The following is a 17,842-nucleotide window of genomic DNA, read 5'->3' as shown; positions in this document are numbered from 1 at the left end:
GAAAGCAGGCCGGCTTCCTTTCCCATCTCACAGCACAGCAAGCTTCCTGTCCAGGCTTCCAGAGTTTAATGTGCAATGTCAAACCAAAGCTAATGGGCTGCAGTGCAGGCACTGAGCTAGGTACAAAATTCCTCTCTGCCGTCGGAAGGGAGCGCTTCTCTCAGCAGTCTGTTAGCTCCTCAACAGACACTGTGTGACATTTATTTTGACTGCCAGGAAGCCAACGAACTCCTGGTTCTCAGCTACACTGTGAAAATCTGAGGTTTCCAGAGAGCTGAGCTGCAGACAGTGACGGTATTAAACTCCGTCCTGTGAAAGCAGGAAAGGGCAAGGACGCATGTGCCATCTATGAAGAACCTGGACTTGGTACCGTCACATCACGCTAGGTAGTCCTCCATCTGCCCTCAGAGCCCCGGGCAGGCTGAGCTAGTTAATCATTACCTGGCTTTGATTAAGTTCCCTCTTCATAGAGAGCAATGTGAGGTACCATAAACGCTGTCTAATGAAAGCAGACACACCAGTGGCTCTTGGAACTGAATTCTTCTCCCTGGATAACACGCAGGGAGCCTGCAGAAGGCCTGCCTGCAGTCAACCTTACCGGGAAAGACCTGCTTACAGCCCTGCAGTATCACACTCGGATGTGTTTCTCCAGGCCGTGCCTTTCTCTGACCTGATATGCAAAGGGCCTTAGCTATTTAAAGCATTATATTAAAAAATCATGTTTTCACACTGACCCAAGCCCTGGTAGGCTCCAAGAACAACAAAGCAGGACTTACTGCCATTGTCGTCAGAATCCTCACTGCTGCTGGGAAGGCGACCTCGTTTCATGATCTCCCCGGGAGACAGCAGACAGCCTGCAAAGCAATGAGACAGCACTTAACCCAAGATGGTAACATTCGATCATCAACTTGTGCTTCAGAGGGCAGCCAGGATGCTGCAAACAAAAGCAAACACAGGGCCTCAAGTAGCATTTGAATTGCAAACAGTGAAAAGACCAAAGGCACATAATTAGCTGAAATCATTAACAGACCAGGTTAAGAGTCAGTGGGGGCAGGGGTGGTAAAGTCACATGTGGGCAGGTCTCCCAGAGGTGTCACCCTTCCCTCCAGTTCCCAGATGTCACTAGCAGCTACTCCAGCAGTCTCTTCAGCCCTGGCAGCCACTACAGAAAACAATCCTTAGCAGTGAGCACTGCTCTCTCAGACAGACCCATGCTCTGTGCCTGTTGGGGGCAGGGAGCTCTGTGCCTACTGCTGTGTTTACAACACTGAACTGGCATGATTAGGCTTCCTTGGCAAGCCCTGCTAAAATGAGCCCCAAATTTTGCCAAAATGAGCTACTCAACAAGCTGTGGCTCTAGAAAGAACCAGTGGGGTGATGGGAAGACACCCATCTTCATCTGCCATCCCAACCCCTCGGAGGTGCACAGCTGGAGATAGAATGAACCATAGGCTTTGGGAACTCCAATTGTCAAAGGTCACACTAGACAGGGAACCCCTACTCCTTGTGACGCAAATCCTTTCTGGACAAGTAAGAACTAATAAAAAAAAAAAATCAGGTGGCACAAAAGCCCAGCCTACCTGGCCATCCCTCCCACACACCTCCATTAAGAAAGACACTGTCTTCAAAAGAGAGCAGTGGGCCAAAACTACACAGTTACTGAGCTGGTACAGACCAATCAACTGTGTTTCAACAAATCAAAAAAGCTTTTCTAAACTAAAATTATTGATTGCCTTGACATCTGTGTGGCCGAAATCTTACTGCCAGATCAATGACTCCCAAAGAAAAGGGGGAGTTTTCAAGCCAGCAGAACAGCAACCCTTCACCCCTCACCCCCATTCAACCAACCCTCCTTGCTGGGAATCACCACAAATGTAATGAGGTTTGTTTCCAGTGAATACAGAGCACAGGGAAGCAGTGAGGAGAGCCACGCCAGGGTAGTAATTAAAAAACCAAAGTTCCACTCTGAACAGATCTGTAAAAGGGAAGTCAAAAGAGGCAGAAAACACCAGACTACAGGAGAGTGAAATATGCCACTTAGGCCTGAGGGTTATTCTGAGTTGCCTTCTCCCTGCCGGATGAACAGCAGCAAGGCCTAAGTTTACCTTTTTTAAAGGAAATTTCCACTTAGGTGCTCCACAAAACAGCTCTTATTCATACTCAATCCTCAGTGACCATTAATCTCCCTGCATACTTCAAGGTCCTCTTCCCACAACTTGTTTCCCTCACACCTAACCTCCCCCCCCCACTTCTCCACCGCCTGCAGTAGTCCTTTTGCAATGTATTGCCCCTTTAAAGAGCAGCATGAGGGGCTGGAGAGAAGCCATGTGAGTAAGGTACTGAGCTCTGACACAGGACCAGAGCTCAGTTACCTGAACCCACCAGGGCCACTCACTATCATCTGTACTTCGGACTCCAGCCTCTGTGGGCACCTACACCCCCAAGCTAAAACACACACACACACACACACACACACACACACACACACACACACACACACACGTATGTACACACTACAACGTTTATATGCCTCTGTTCCTGTAACTTCTGTTAACAATTCACAGGCTACCACATCGGGACCCTGAACAGGGTATTTCAAGCCATAGGACTGGGTAGACTGGGTAGTATATGTTTCCCCCTTTGGAATAGACCCACATGATTCATTCGGAGATTCAGACTCCTGAACTTTAGTGTGGTATTTTATATGTCCCTACAGAGAAACTCACCCAATTCAAAGGCTGGTGGGCTTTTTCTGTTTACCAACTGATTCTCTAAGATCAGTTGAAGGAGACTGTACAGATGGCTTAGTTGGTAAAGTGCTTGTAGCCCAAATGTAAGGACCTAATTTCCACACCCACAACCCACATAAAAGGCAGGATTCCCAGCACTGCAGGTAGATATAGAAGGACCTGTGGTCCCTAGAAAGCTGACCAGCCTACCCTCATCAGTAAGTCCCAGCCCAGTCAGTGAGAAACCCTGTCTCAAAAACAAAACCAACGACTCCTAAGGCACGATGCACAGTCACACATACCAGTGAAGGAATTTGCTGTAATAACCAGGTGTCCAAATGGAGTAAAAGTTACCTTCAGAGAGACACTCTGTGGGCTACAGTATCATTCACAGAATGGGTAACCACAGTCCTAAGATCCACCTGTTCATTCTTCCCAGAAAGATATATCACCTGTAACTCCCGACCCTCGGCAATCTACAACCTGACAACTTGCGCCATAATGTGGCTGACACACATACCTATGACCCTCTCCCACTTGTAATGACTGTCTTCCCTGCCATCCGTGTGCTAGAAGCACCTAACTACTGACAGCTATAATCTCCTCCAACCTTCTATAGCCATCCCTGCTCCCCAGAGGCACAGAGAGAGGAAACACCTCTCACTCCTCATAACAGCTTCAGCTCTCTGAAGCCTGAGTTAGAGTCTTATAAATTCGAAAATCACCACCTGGAGGTAGAATTCCTAAAAAGTTAACAGTGTGATGCAGCCCAGCCTGAAGCAGGTGAACTGTGAATGATGAATCCGGGGAGACCCAGGGAACAAGGTAGGAGTTACTCCCAACCTCATGGACTCATCAACTTAGTTTAGCTAAATAAAATGTTGGGAACTTGAAATCCCTGCCCATCAAAATGCCCTCCTTCCAGATTTCAGATTAAAAAAAACTCAAGCTAGACTGATGTTCAAAAATTCAAGCAAAAGCACAAGTAAAATTAGTATTTTCCTTCTGATGAATCCACTCGTATTCGCCCCGAAGACCCTGCATAATGGAGCTGAGAAGAGTGTGCTCTGTCTGTGGTGGGGTTAATGTTCAGCAAAATTCCCTCCTCTGTGACTCTAATGGACTTAAACCTTGACATCAGGCTGATTTATCTCACCCAGGGCTACTTACTGTATCAGAAAATCAAAGCCTACGTTACTATCTTTAACACACACAATAGAGGCTGTATGTTGCAAGCCTCTGTCCACTAAAAGCCAGCATGAGGAGAGCCTCTGCATCACTATCCCTGCTACTGGAGCTGGCTGGTTGCTCCCTGCACAGATGGTAGGGAACTAAGTGATAATCAATTGAAAGGACTCCTCACAACACTCCAGAGAAAGCAGTAAGTTGCCAAACAGCCCGAGAGAGGCAAACACCTGAAAAGGTGGGGCCTGGCTTTGAGGAGCTTCTGGCCCACAGAATGAAGATGTCAAACAAGGGAAAGCCAGCAGCCCTAGTGCTCAACAGTGGTGAACACTAACAAGAAGTTCCCAGCCTTCCCAGAAGGCTGAAGGAATCGAGGTAAGGCATCTGGGTGAGGTAACCAGAGAGGAAGAGCATCCCTGCATATGACACCATCTCTATACTCCATACATTAGCAGTTTCCCTTACAGGGCGATCCTTTTCCTTTTTTTCATTTAGTGTGGTGTATGGGTGCTTTGTCTGCATATATGACAAGCACCACATACATGCCTGGTGCCTGAGATCATGAGAGGGCATAAGATCCCCTGGCACTGGAATTATAGATGGGTGAGCCACCATGTGATGGAATTCAAGCACGGGTCCTCCGTAAGAACAGCCAGTGCCCTTAACCACTGATCCACATCAACAGCTCCTAGGCATCCTGTCTTTTATGTGATTGCCAAAGGTTATTGACCGACACTGTGAAACTCTGTCAAGTCCCCCTATTTCCCCATAGGTTTGGTCTTTAACCACTACTATCATGGTTTGAATTCATCCTTGAAACAAGAAAACATGCCTAGTCGAAGTATGTAGAGGTGGAGCATCGTGAGAGATACTCAGAGCACAGCCCTCAGGACCAGAAAAATGCTTCTCTCTCCAGGGTGGGCACACAGTTGCGAATTTGGCCAATTTGGCTCACTCACCCCTTGTTAGGAAGACTCTCACCAGATGTGGCCCCTCATTCTTGGGACTTTGCAGCCTCCAAAGCCATGAGCCGAAAAAAGGTCTATTGCCCTGAACTTATCCAGCATCAGTGACTCGACTGCAGCAACAGAACACCAACAAAACCAGCCACTTCCACCGAGATGTCCTTGTCACAGCCAACTACAGGAAATGAACCATCCTTGAGATGTGCTCAAGGAGACCCACAAATTCCCCTCTCCAGTCTGAACTTTGAATACCAAAGTGCAAACTGCCCAGAACCCTTCCTAGCTTTACCCAAGCATCCATCCTCGAAAACTTCCAGTCTATACCTTGGATGGGCCAAGCCTCTTGCCATTTAGGACGCAGGCCTCAGCCTGTGCCAAGGGTGCTCTAATTGTCTTTCCAAGGGCTGAAAGTTCAAAGATGCCAGACATCACCCTGCACTCTAACTCATGCAGCTCCCTCTGTACTACCCAGTTCAGCAATCTTCCTCTTGCTAAGTTACTGTTCAAGACCAGTATTTACTTCAACAGTTAATGAGCAGGACATAGTAGCACATGCATGTAAGCCCAGCACAGGAGGCAGGTGCAAGATGCCAAGCTTAAGGCCAGTCTGGGGTTAAGATCTCTTTTCAAAAACACACACATGGAGCCATCGAGATGAGTTAGCAGGCTAGGGACATGCCTCAGTGGTTAAGAGCACTGGCTGCTCTTCCAGGTCCTGAGTTCAATTCCCAGCAACCACATGGTGACTAACAACCACCTGTAATGGGATCTGATGCCCTCTTCTGGTGTGTCTGAAGACAGAGACAGTGTGCTCACATACATAAAATAAATAAATATTTTTTAAAAAAGATCCAAGTTTTAATCTGAGTTCGATGCCCAGAACCTACACAGAGGAAGGTAAGAACTGGAATATACACACACAGGCACTAACTATACTTATGCACATGCACACACGGAGACACATGCTCGCACATGCATGCATATCTACATTTGTAATAAAAAGTTTACAAACAGTAACAATAATGGAAAAGGAAAAACATTACGGCAGATTTCTTCAAAGGACAGCAGCACTCTGTGAAGTAAGCAAGCAGCAGTCTTGCAGTGAGGAAAGAAGACAAAGTCAAGGCAAGAAGGCAAGACCGGCTCACAGCCCAGCTGAGGATCAAGGCAGAATGGGGTGAAGTTCCTTCCAAAGTTCCTATGAAGGACTCCAGGAAAGGGGCTCAACTGACTTGGTAAGATTAGTGCAGGAGCCCGGCCAGGAGTCAGTGCTCAGTTGCCTAGTGCAAGCGACTTTCACTGAACTGAGCAGGACTCTCCATTGTACTGCTGGTGCCAGAAAAGGGAGTGAGATCCCCTTGGAACTGGAATTACCCACGCAGCCATTTGCATCTGGGAATTAAACCTGTGTCCTGTGGAAGAGTAGCCAGTGCTCTAAGCCATCCATCCCTCCGTCTATCCATCTGCTAGCACCAAGACAGCCGGACAGCTGTGGGGAGCTCAGGGCACCACTCCTGGCCGGTGGGCAAGCACATTCAATCTGTTGCATGAGCAAATAAACATAGCATACAGGGTAATGGATTACACTGTGGCCTTTCCATACTTGGGTCCTTATCCTTGGTGTTTGTCCCCCTCCCCCATACCCTCCTTCCCCACCTGCCCTCTCCTTACTGTCCTCTTCCTTCCTCCAGGTCGCATGTATTTATTCCATTAGCCTTTGGCTCCCCAATTCCAAGATTCCTTCCTTTTACAGAGCTGATAAGGACAGAGAGGAAGGCCCAAATCACTGAGGTCAGAGAAGAGCCTGATAACCCCTGCTACCAGTATGCAGTGTTCTGGGTTCCCTGCAGTGTGCCCCTGAAGATTACAATTTCTGGAGAATAGTGACCTTTTATATAATGCTACCAAACCTGACTTAAATGGATCCAACGTACAGGAGCCCAGAGTCCATTTGCTGTGAGAAACACGACAGCTAGATAAAGTACTAGGTAGTAGCCACGTCATATGGAGCACTAGAAAGTGGGTCCTTCCTAGACAGCTAAGGAGTGGTAGTTGGCCAGTGACCCCAACGGGACCATTAAGGGGACAACTGGCATCTCTGTTCACTGCAAGACGATATACACCAAGACAGCTGTATAGCTGTGGTAGGAGCTCAGGGCACCACTCCTGGGAGGTGGGCAAGCACATTCAATCTGCTGCATGAGCTAAGAAAGTCTTTATCTACACATCAACTCCAAGAAAACTACACCAAAAAGAAAGCTACAGTGTGAACGAGTTGTAGACTGTTGCACTCCTCCATGGGGTAAGCATAGAAGCTACCCTCTGTGTTAGTAAGGCCCTCAAAACCTTCAAACTTTAGTTTCCTTTGACTGAAACTGAGGAAGCTGCCAAGCAGTGAAAGGAAAGGGCCAGCAGATGACTGGTCAGCCCTAAAATAGCTCCAGAACTGAAGTCGCTGAGTCCAGTGGCCCAGGGTCAGAGGAGAAGAAATGTTATCGAAGATTAAGGAGGGAGAGTATTCAACACTATTCCTGGGAAAAGGGACTCACAGGAAGAGACAAATCAGCCAGGACCGGACCAAGCAGGGACCATTTCTCAGGCCATAAACTCTACAATAAGGATCTCTCTAACAAGGATCACACCCCAGTGATTTTACTATCATATGGCTCATATGCAAAAAGGCTGCCTTTTTCCTCAAGTGTCAATTTTATGCACTATGTCTCCATTGTTATTTATGTCACTGGCAAGAAGTTCCAGAAGGTACTCAATTAAAACCTCCACACACTTCCTTAGTCAGTTATCACCCAGTTCAGTATGATATACACAGAAATTGCCTCCTGGATAAATGCTGAGTCCCCGCACATGACCGAGGCCTATGCTTGCAGGCTGGCTCGCCTTACTCACCACTCAGGTATCCAAGTGACCTTTAACTGGAGCACCATCTGTTATGCTAGTGTGAGACTTACTGGTGTCCTTCCATGCTCTGTCAGTGAAATGCACTCTCCCAAGCCATGTGCTGTCTAACACAAAACTGAAATCATACCAGCTATTCATTCTGCTATTTGCCGGTTCGCACGCTTCAGTATTACATGACTGACTTGCAAGTTGCTATAGTGAGCCCCTAAAAAATTTGTGCCCCCACACACCCCCGCCATCTTTTTCTGTTCTAAAGAGTGTACAGCTTTCTAAGCAACCAGATGCACACAGTAAAACCTGCCTACCTGCCCCTAGATTAATGTGAAAGAAACCAAGTATTATCTTAACTTTTAAAGCAACGGGGCATAAAATTACCAAAACTAATCCATATGCTCGAGTCTAATACAGTGACAACAGCTTACACATTTCCCATTTTAACTAAAATGAGAAACCGTAATACGTCTAAGCCAAATCTAACCCAAAAACAATCAGGAAGTTAAATAGATCCCAGTTAAACTTACAGGCACTGCAGTCTAAATGTTTCAACCAAAATACAAGAGTTTTTTTTTTTTAATGTATGTGTCATATACCAAACTTTAAAGAAAATGCTGCCCAAGCTGTAGGGCCTTGCTGTAGCTGATGTCAGCAATAAATATGTCCTCCAAAAGAGAAGAACCCTGACAATTGAGTGGATACCCACTCTCCTTTCTAATGATGCAAACATTAACACTGCCCTGTAACTGTAAGCACCAAGTCCTGTAGATTCTTTACCAATTAGTCTGAACTCAGGTTTTAAAAGCCAAGAAAAGCAGCTGGGAGAATCTTAAGGAATTTATAAATGAGGGCTCCTGAACAAATCACAAGCTGCTCTCACTTGCCAATTTATAAATGATTCAATCACTGCTTACACCTAAGACAATTCTTCAAGCCCCCAAGGTCTATGACTGAGCACTTAATTAAGAGTCGGGGCTGAGGCAAGCCAAGAGAGGAGGGCGAAACAGATGTAAGTTTAAAAGCAGCCTGGGCTACAGAAGGAGTTCCAGGTTAGGCCGTATAGCAAAAACTTAAGGGGCGTGGGGGGAGCTGAGTAAGTGCAGCTGTGAGGAGCACTGTGGTCATGGTGCCTTGGTGCCATGATGTTCCTGAACTTAATTAACATGAAAGTAAATGAATTCTCACCCGAAAATAACAACAGTAGTCGCCCTAGCCTCCATCTTGACTTCCCAGCCCTAATTCCATCTGCAGGGATCCCTTCCTGTAAGACACGCTAACATAGGGAAGGATGAGCCAGCACAGGCTAAAGCAAAGCAGGCAAGCTATAGGTTAAAAATGCCCACAAGAACTAGACTCTCGTATACGTAAGGGAGGACAACAAGGACATATGCAATTTCTCATACTCAAAAAGAACGTCTGAAGAACAGGAAAAGGTCATGGTGGTTCTAAGAAAGTGGGGGACAGTGGCCCATTGTATTCTAGACAGAAAGACTAAGAACTTTTATATTTCTTGAAGCCCTTTACCATGAATGTATGCCATGCTCCTCCTATTCCCTGCTTCTAACAGTAACAATCCAAAATCTGAAGTTTCTGCTCACCAGAACTGAAAGAGCAGACCTGGAGCAGAAGCTAAGCACCCACATGGCAAGCAGCACCAACAAGTTACAGGCACACATATACACATACCTGCACACACAAATGCATGCTCATATGCACAAGCACACCCGTTCCTCAGATGGGGCACTACACAGACTTAGCTCTAAAGAGTACCTGATAGAAAGGCACAGAAGAAAAGCTTATTTTCCAAGGCATTCAGAAGTTACCATTCCGTCCTGCCTTGAGGTCTCTGGACCAGGTTCTAACACACCGGTCACACTAGGAGATCATCAAAGAATGATATTTTGGGGAAAGACAGAAAGAACCAAAGTTAAGAGTGAGGAAGGGTTCCAAACCCACTATGCACCCTTAGTGGAATATGCCAAGAGATAGGTATCTACTGGGTAATTTAAGGGCTTTCAAATGCTCAGAGATGTTCTTACTGGTTATATACAGCACAGCCTTTACAGAAGCCAGGCTGGAACAGCCACTGACAGTCACACCATGCAGACTGACATGCTTCTGAGGAGCTTTGTTCCTTATCAGAGCGAACTGTCAGAGGCCATTGACTACCACTAATGATGTTAAGTCACCAAAAAAAAAAAAAAAAAAAAAAAACAACAACAACAAAAAACAAAAAACAAAAAAACAGAAACAAAAAAACTGCAGCACCGTCCTGGTGGCAGCAAGAGAAACAAACTCCCAGTGTGTGTGTCCAAAGACCCAGACAGCAAGCTTAGCGAGCACTTAACAGACATCACAAGTTCCACGTGAGAACAAACACTTCATCACAATTGTACGCCACACTGAGATGGCTGTAGAAACATCAGATGGTCTGAAAACCTAGCAGAAGGTCTGCAAAGCACGAAGCTGAAGCGGACGCCTCTCACAACAGTACATGGCTGCAGGAAAGTTTCCCCAAAGGAACCGTAAAGCGAGAACCGCAGTGCTGAACCAGACTCCAGAGATAAAAGAATGGATGCACTCTCCCAACTTTAAAGAGAGCACACCGAATCCTGCAGAGGGCCAGCAGCACAGGAAGAATAGAGGACTAGGGCAAAACCACAAGCTGGAGCAAAGGTCCCTTGCCAGGTGGTAAGCACCCTCCTCCTGGGCCCTGGACCATGGTCTTCCCAGGTCCCTGGAGTACGAACTCTACAAGACTAAAGCCACTGTGCTATCAGTGAGCAGACAAGTAGCATGAAATCCAAACAGCATGTGCTCCTGGCAAGCTCGGCCACTGCCACACCCCCAGCGGAGCACAGGAAGGCAGAGCTGAAGTCCTGTTGGAAGTCACATAGCCCAGTCTCCCACAGGCAGTCAGCCCTCAGAGCAGCAGGCAGGAAGTGACTGGCAGGACCCCCTTATCGAGGGGTCTCATCACAGTGCTTGCTGCTCACTCAGGACCTCTTATCCACACGGAGGCACACAGGACACAGGAGCTGAAAACCACAACTGAGAACACCAATTCCATGTGATGGGAGTGCAGTCTTACTCCAGCCTGATATGACACAGTAAAGTCAATTAAGGTTAAATAGATGATTGATTGACAGAAGACAGATAAAGGAAGAAAGGACCGCCCTCAGACTAATCTACTCCCTCTATATTTAATCTTTTTTTTTTTTTGACACAGTCTCATGTATCCCAGAATGGCCAGCAATGCCCTAGACAACTTCAGATGACCTTGATCTTCTAATGCCCCTGCCTCCACCTCCTGAGTGTTGAGATCACAAGCATGTACCATCGTGCCTAGTTTTATGTGGTGCTGTGGACCAAACTCAGAGCTTTGTGGATGTTAGGCAAAGTCACACTTGTCTTGAGGTAAGGCAAGAGGTCAACAGCCTGCCCGTTTTCAGATATCTGAAACAGTGAATGAGAAATGATTCAAATCGCTGTCCATGTGCTGCTCTCCTGGAGCTGCTCAGAAGCTACAACCCAAAGAACCCCAGAATGCTGACTCCCCTGCCCTTCCACGAAAGCTCCCACTGGCCCTTCAATCAACAGGCTGGAGACCATTTATCAATCTATAAATATGTGATCCCACTGGCCCTTCAATCAACAGGCTGGAGATCATTTATCTATCTATAAATATGTGGTGCGTCTAGCTAAAGGTATCAATTACCAGATCCCAGGTAAGAACTTTAAAGCTCAGAGTCGAGGATCAGGCAGGTTCATCCTTAAGAAGTCCTGGACTAGAACAGACGGAGAAACAAGAGAGTGCAGTGAGACAGGCGAAGCATCCATAATGCTGTGACTCTCACTGAAAGGCAGCACTGCAGGCTGCTGCTTGGAACCAGAGGACCCTATGAAATAAGTCGCCCAACTGCTTATCTGATTTTCCAGCTAATAACAGAAAAGCAAGCACCCCAGACAGCAATTTAACAGCAGAGAGCAAAAGATGGGAGAGAGGCCTACAATGTCACCAGCAACGCTTAACGGAATTTGGACTTCCTAAAGGAGCATACAAAAGTCTGTACTTCCTACCCTTCTGGGAAACTCCAACTGCCACAAGCCACAGCCTAGGCTTGGAAGGAGAGCCTTGCATAACTGAGAAAATTTAAACTTTGAGAGTACGACGTGCTGAACCGACAAAAGCCAGGCACTTGAGCCTCAAGAAGCTGCTAAGTTGGCTCTATTTCTTGCTCCTTTCCTCTGTAGTAGGAAGGAAATAAAGGCTGCCCAATGTACTCCTCAGCCTTAACCCTCCCCACCAAAACAGGCTCTGTAAATAACTGTCCAGAAACTGTCTTGGTTAAGGGAACCTCCAGGGCAGGAGACGCCTGATGCTTGGAATTGTTTCCACTTACTCCAACTACGGCATTCAACAAGAACACACTACAGCTTTCACTCCCTCAGCAAATAAACCAAAAGAACCTAAACGTTTAAAACAAACTAAAGGACAGACTGGAGATGGGGCTCAGTGATAGGACAGGTGCTTAGTAAGTGTGAGACTCTAGGATCCACCCCCCAGCACCAAAACCATAATCTAAGAATGAACTGACTTCAGCAATCTCAATCACCTCACTATGACTTTACCTACAGAGACTGAAGCAAAAAGGTTAGTGTTATTGGCTCAGTGTTAGGGTGAGGGTACAGCTCAGAAGTGGAACACCTGCTTAGAACATCAAGATGCCCAGAGCGCTTCTCCAACACTGCAGAAAAGCCAAGACTGGTCTCCAAACGTCTACTGGATACACAGCCCCTACCACTGGTCTAATGTTAATCCAAGGGGTTAAAAAATAAAAATGTGCAGCCCCTCTTCTAGAATCAAGCTGTCCATTCCAAGTCTAGCATTTTTATTTCTGTTGCTCGAATGAATAAAACCTGCCCCAGGAACCACGCAAATCTTGGACTAGAAAAAAAATCATTTGTTAGTGTCTAGCACAGACCCTGATAAACTTGACTGTCACATTCAGGTGCAGGCAAAGGGCCTTTAGGGCCAAGCCTGCATTTAGAAGGCAGAGTAACTCACCCACTGACCCCACCCCTGCCAAAATATACAAAAATGAAAATAGACACCTTCCTCACAGACTTAAGTTGGTGCAGAGAAATGTCAAGACAAATGACAAGAGATTATCAACTAAACCTCAGTCTGAGATTACATTCTACAAAAGTACCAACCCTTGGTACTGTTGGCACAAGGGAAGAAATAAATAACCAAATAGCAGTTGTCAAACACAGGGATGATCTCTTGTGGATTGTGAGCACAAGAGTTAAAAAGAAAAGCAGCATTCCCGTCACTCAGGAGCTAAATGGCCAGTGACAAAGCAGAATAGGCAGGGCTTCTGGAAGAGAGGCACTCTGGTGAGGACCAGGAGAGAGAGGGGCTTCGCCACCAACATTTGCCATGAGCGGGTCGACAGCGGAGTTGCCAGGGGGACACCAATGGAGCAAGAGCCACCAGGCCAGACTAAGTTGGCAAGTCCCAGGGCATATGGCTAAGTAGTAGGCAGTCAGTTAGGTTAGAATAGGGTTAGAATAGATGAATATCTCCCTAGCTATAGTGCAAGCAACTTTTTAGTATATATAAGGCTAGAACTGGCATAAAAAAGCCAGAACTCACTTTGTAGTCAAACATAGTGGTCATTCTAGTTTTATACTCCTTTGCCAAGCCTAGAGCCATACATTAGGAAAGACACCATTCCACTGGGGCAGGTCACCCAGCCCAAAACTCTGAAGAGCAGAAGCAGAACACACTACAAGACCCTGGAAAGAGAATAAACTTAAACATAAAACGTCCAGGGAAACAAACCATTATAACTAAACCACTTTGCTAATTAATGTTGTTATGAGGTCAATGTGCCTTGTAAGTCTTCACTCCAGACAATCTCAAGTGTCATGGAGGGAATCGGGGAGTAAGAATATAATATTATGTGCAGTGCCAGCCTCCTAAGGGAAAACCTGACAGAGAAAGATGTTTAAGATGCTCAGAGTCAAGTCAAAGCTCTCAATGCCATCTCAAACCAGAAGTGAGACACGTTGCTAGCAATGTCACACTAACTTTCACTACCCAATCTATAATAAACCTGTAGGAAAACTGGTTTAAGTACCAACTCACCAACTCTTGACAGCCCCCCAACAAATGATGTAACAGGTACTTTTAATATTAAATCAAAGGATGAGCAAGAGAAGGGGGACAGGAGACACAGTTGCAGACTTCCCCCTCACTTCCAGCCCTGTCCCCACCCGAGACCTTTGCACAGACTATCCCAGCCACCTCATGACTGCAACTTAAGTCAACTCTTTCCCCAGGTAATCTGAGCATACATACACCAGACAACCACACTTCCTTGAAGTTCTTGTCAAACATCTCCAAATCTAAGATTCCCAAATTACGATGAAGACGTTTGATTTGAGAACTTTATCTCAATAAACTTCATGGCCATAGGTTCGTCCGCTCACTCTCAGGCTCTTTGTCAAAATGTTAGGTCACATTCAATGAATGGTCCTTCAAGGGCCAGTGGTTTCAAAAAAGCTGGCCTTGTGATTAGAATTAAATGGGGAAAACAAATATGCCCTGATCATCAATGAGACAGGCTACCAGGCCAGCAGACAGCAAAGCTCCTCCCAGGCATGTGTGAGCCTTATCTGGATTGATTCAAGCACACACACACACACACACACACACACACACACACACACACGCCTAACACATCTGTCTTTTTAACACACAACACCACTGTCTAATATCTTCCTGAGCCAAGAGATACCCACCTTGTGGGGCACACGCGATACTCTGCTTCTACCTGTGCATCCCCATGGCTGGTTCACTGCATCCTCCTCCAAGCCCCTGGGCTATGCAAGCTTTGTTTCTAAGTGACAACCCCTTAAACTTCCTGTCTTCTCTGTTACCACGAGGGATGACTCTCTCTGTCTACTTTGCAACCTTGGTAACTACAGAGTAAAGTATTTTTTCATGGTGTACAGAGCTTCAAGTAAGTGGAGGAAGGAGACAGGATACCCCTGCCCACTTCGGACTGAATCCAGAGCTTCAGGCAGTATAGGCAAGCAGCTCCACCATCACTTAGATACTGCCCCGGCTTTTTCTGACAGTTGAAATCCCTGCTACAAGGAACCAGCACGGGACTCTAAAGGAGAACAAAATTCAAGTCTACTACATGCGCTGGGAAGGACCATCCAGTCTGCAAGCACGGACATAAAGACTTGGGCAAATCTGGGACTTCAGCAGGAAACTACATTTTTCTAGAAGATGAAATTCAAGGTCAAAGACATTTACAGAAATATGCCCTTTTAAATTGACTGTACTTGGAAAGAGAATGCTGGACTCTGGGGCAGAATCTCAGGGGCAGAGCTATATTCATACGCTAAACCTAGCTAAAACTAATGTGTGGTTCGATGTTTTCAAGAGGCCACTTAACATCATTTAAGAGAGGTCTGTATCTAAGGTGAGTATAAACCTCTACTTCTAAGCAGACACCCCCCCACGTCCACGTTTTTCAATGTTCTGTGACAATACCCCTTGGGTCAACCGTAGTCCTACAATACTAAATGTAATAAAGGTTTTTAAACAGGTAAAAAAGTTATAGCAAATGGAACTAAAATCTTTGTGGTAAGAAAGACAATTTCCGAAATTGTACAGAGCAGGTCACCTTACCTACAGATGCAAACGACTGCTATCTACAAATCCTCAGTGTGAACTGAGTTAGGTCCGGTGAACCCTTCCTTTCTCCAGGTAGTCCATTCTATGGACTTAACTAGTGTGGTCTAACCACCAATGAATCACTTTCAGGAAAATTACTCTGTCTTAAAACGAGTTTATTAGCTTTGAAAGAAGGTATTAAGCAGCCTTAAGCAACAAACAGTGAGTATTCTAAAAAAGAGAACGCCACCTAAGAAAGCTCTTTGAAGAAGAACCCCACAAACTTTCCCGGGAATGAGGACCTTAGGTCCTCTTCACTTTCCTAAAAGCTAAGCTCCGTTGCTAAACCTAAACATTTCACAAAAGGAAATTTTAAATTCCCCACAGGCCCGGGTCAACAAAGGGCGAAAAACCTTCGCCACCACGTTTCTAGAAAGCAAGCCACCAAAAGCTGCTTTAAATGGGTCTCCTAGAGATGACGAGCTCTAACCGGTTTCGAAGGCACATTTAAATCGCCCGCTTTTTTGTTGTTGTTTGCTCACAGCAATTCACCAGCGCGGAGAGTGCGGCCGCCCCCGCGCGCCCAGAAGGGGGAGCCCGGGTGTGAAGCCTGAGCCAGAAGCGGGGATGCGGAGCCCGGAAAGCCGTGGGCCGCAGAGGCGGTCAGAGTGAGGATGTCGGGTGTGCAGGGGACCCGGAGCCAGGGAATAAGAAGTCGGAATGGGAGGCCCTTGACCTAGGATTGGGGGGTCGGAAGTGAGGAGGGAGGCTAGCAGAAGGAAGCTCTAGAGGTTGTAAAGTGGGGGAAACGTGGGGGATGGGAGAGAAAGGAACCTCCAATAAAAGGGGTGAAGGGCTAGAATCCCGGCTGGGGAAGGCCGGGTGGGGTGGGGAAATAGGCTGGAGACCCGGGGTGGGGCCGCGGACCGCGGGCATCCCGGCCGCCCTCCCGCCCGCCAGGCGCAGGGCCCGGCGCGGCGCGGCGCCGCCCCCTCGCGCTCCCGCTCCTCCCGAGGCGACAGGAACAACAGCGCGGGAGGAGGGGAAAGTAACTCCGGCCCCGGTGCGGGGATGACACCGCCTCCCCGCGGCGCAGCCGGCCCCGCGCCCGCGCCGCCGCCCTCGGCGTTTGAAAGTGGCCACCCCCCGCCGCCGCTCCCGCCCGCCGCCACCAGCTGCACCAATCCGCTCGGCCCCAGTTGCAAATCAAACGCTCCCTCGCGTCCGCACGCCACTTGCGCCGCTGCAAACGGCTACGCCGTCCCTCCCGGCCTCCCCGCGGGCCCGGTGAGCAGCAGAGCGACGGTGGAGCAACGCGGCGGGCTCGGCTCGCGCTCCCGCCCCCAGACAGTTCTGGAAACTGTGGATCACCTCTGTCACAGGAAGCCATCCGGCGCGCAGGGCGGCGCGCAAGCAACAAACAAACGCCTGCGGCCGCCGCGACGCGGGAACAGGGACGGCGACGGGCGGCGGCCACCCCGCGCCGCGGGCTTTGTGCGGGACTCCGGCGTGGGGACTGGGCCGGGCTACCCCCGCGCGGACCCCGAGCGCCTGGGACCGTTAGGCGACGCTCGGGCAGCGACAAGGAGCCGCCTTGGGGCCGCCGCCCGGCCCCGTCTCTGCGCCCGCTGCCTCTCGCCTGCACCGGAGGGCGGGCTGCAAAAGTTGGCCCCGGGGCCAACCAGCACCTGCCCACGTGCCGCGTAGGCTCGTGCCCCGGCGTACCCAGTCCCTTCCCCCGCCGCCCGCGAGCGCCAGGTCACCTATTACCGGTGGGAGGGGAGCCCCGCTGCTATTTAAACGCCCGCGGAAGTTGAGGCACCCCCACCGGCGGTGCTGTGCACCTGCCTCCCGCCGCTGCGCTCCGCCACTTTGAGCAGCAGCGGCGTCCTCAGCCCCGCCTCCTGCCCGAAGGCGGGCGGGAGGGGGGTTGGGGGGCGGGTAGGAGGTGGAAGGTATCGAATTTCTCCAGCAAATGGGACCGTTCCGAAAGGATTCGGTTCTCCGGTCAACATTCCACATTCCATCCCTCTCCCGCATTTGCAAGCCTAAGCCGAGCCGACCCGGAAAGCCTACTGGCTACCGAACAACAGCACCCAACTCGCAAACACACTCACAGGCACCAGACACGTGCACGGGAAGGTTTTGCAACTTGCAGTCCCGGGGTGCACACCGCGTGTGCATGTGCTACAAGGGGAGCCAGGAGACCCAGAGACCCCACCCCCACAATTTGCAGATGGTGCCAAAGGTTGCAATCTGCAGTCCGTTTTAAGTTCATGATTAATAGGTACTTTGCTCTACTGATGAAGTCCTTCCCAATTTCACCGATGAAGTCTTACACTTTACAAGCAGTCTCG

At 48.3% G+C, this 17,842-nt stretch overlaps 1 protein-coding gene across 5 annotated transcripts in view; it reads right to left on the bottom strand.

Annotated features, from left to right (window-relative positions):
• Jade1 (jade family PHD finger 1) overlaps positions 1-17,842 on the bottom strand; it is a 53,126-nt gene that overhangs the window by 34,279 nt on the left and 1,005 nt on the right. For 2 of the 5 annotated variants that reach the window (NM_001415052.1, XM_087622253.1), the window contains exon 2: positions 777-854. In NM_001415052.1, coding sequence (NP_001401981.1) covers positions 777-828 — 52 coding nt within the window. In that variant the 5' untranslated portion in view covers positions 829-854. Of the gene's footprint in view, positions 1-776; positions 855-16,856; positions 17,360-17,842 lie in introns of those variants that run through there. The other 3 variants (XM_087622248.1, XM_087622244.1, XM_087622261.1) reach the window with 3 other exon arrangements.

The sequence above is a fragment of the Rattus norvegicus genome, chromosome 2 (genome assembly GCF_021556685.1).
Source record: "Rattus norvegicus strain SHRSP/BbbUtx chromosome 2, alternate assembly SHRSP_T2T, whole genome shotgun sequence".
NCBI classification, from domain to species: domain Eukaryota; kingdom Metazoa; phylum Chordata; class Mammalia; order Rodentia; family Muridae; genus Rattus; species Rattus norvegicus.
The sequence above is the reverse complement of the archived record's forward strand: the minus strand, read 5'-3'. Positions and strand labels throughout refer to the sequence as shown.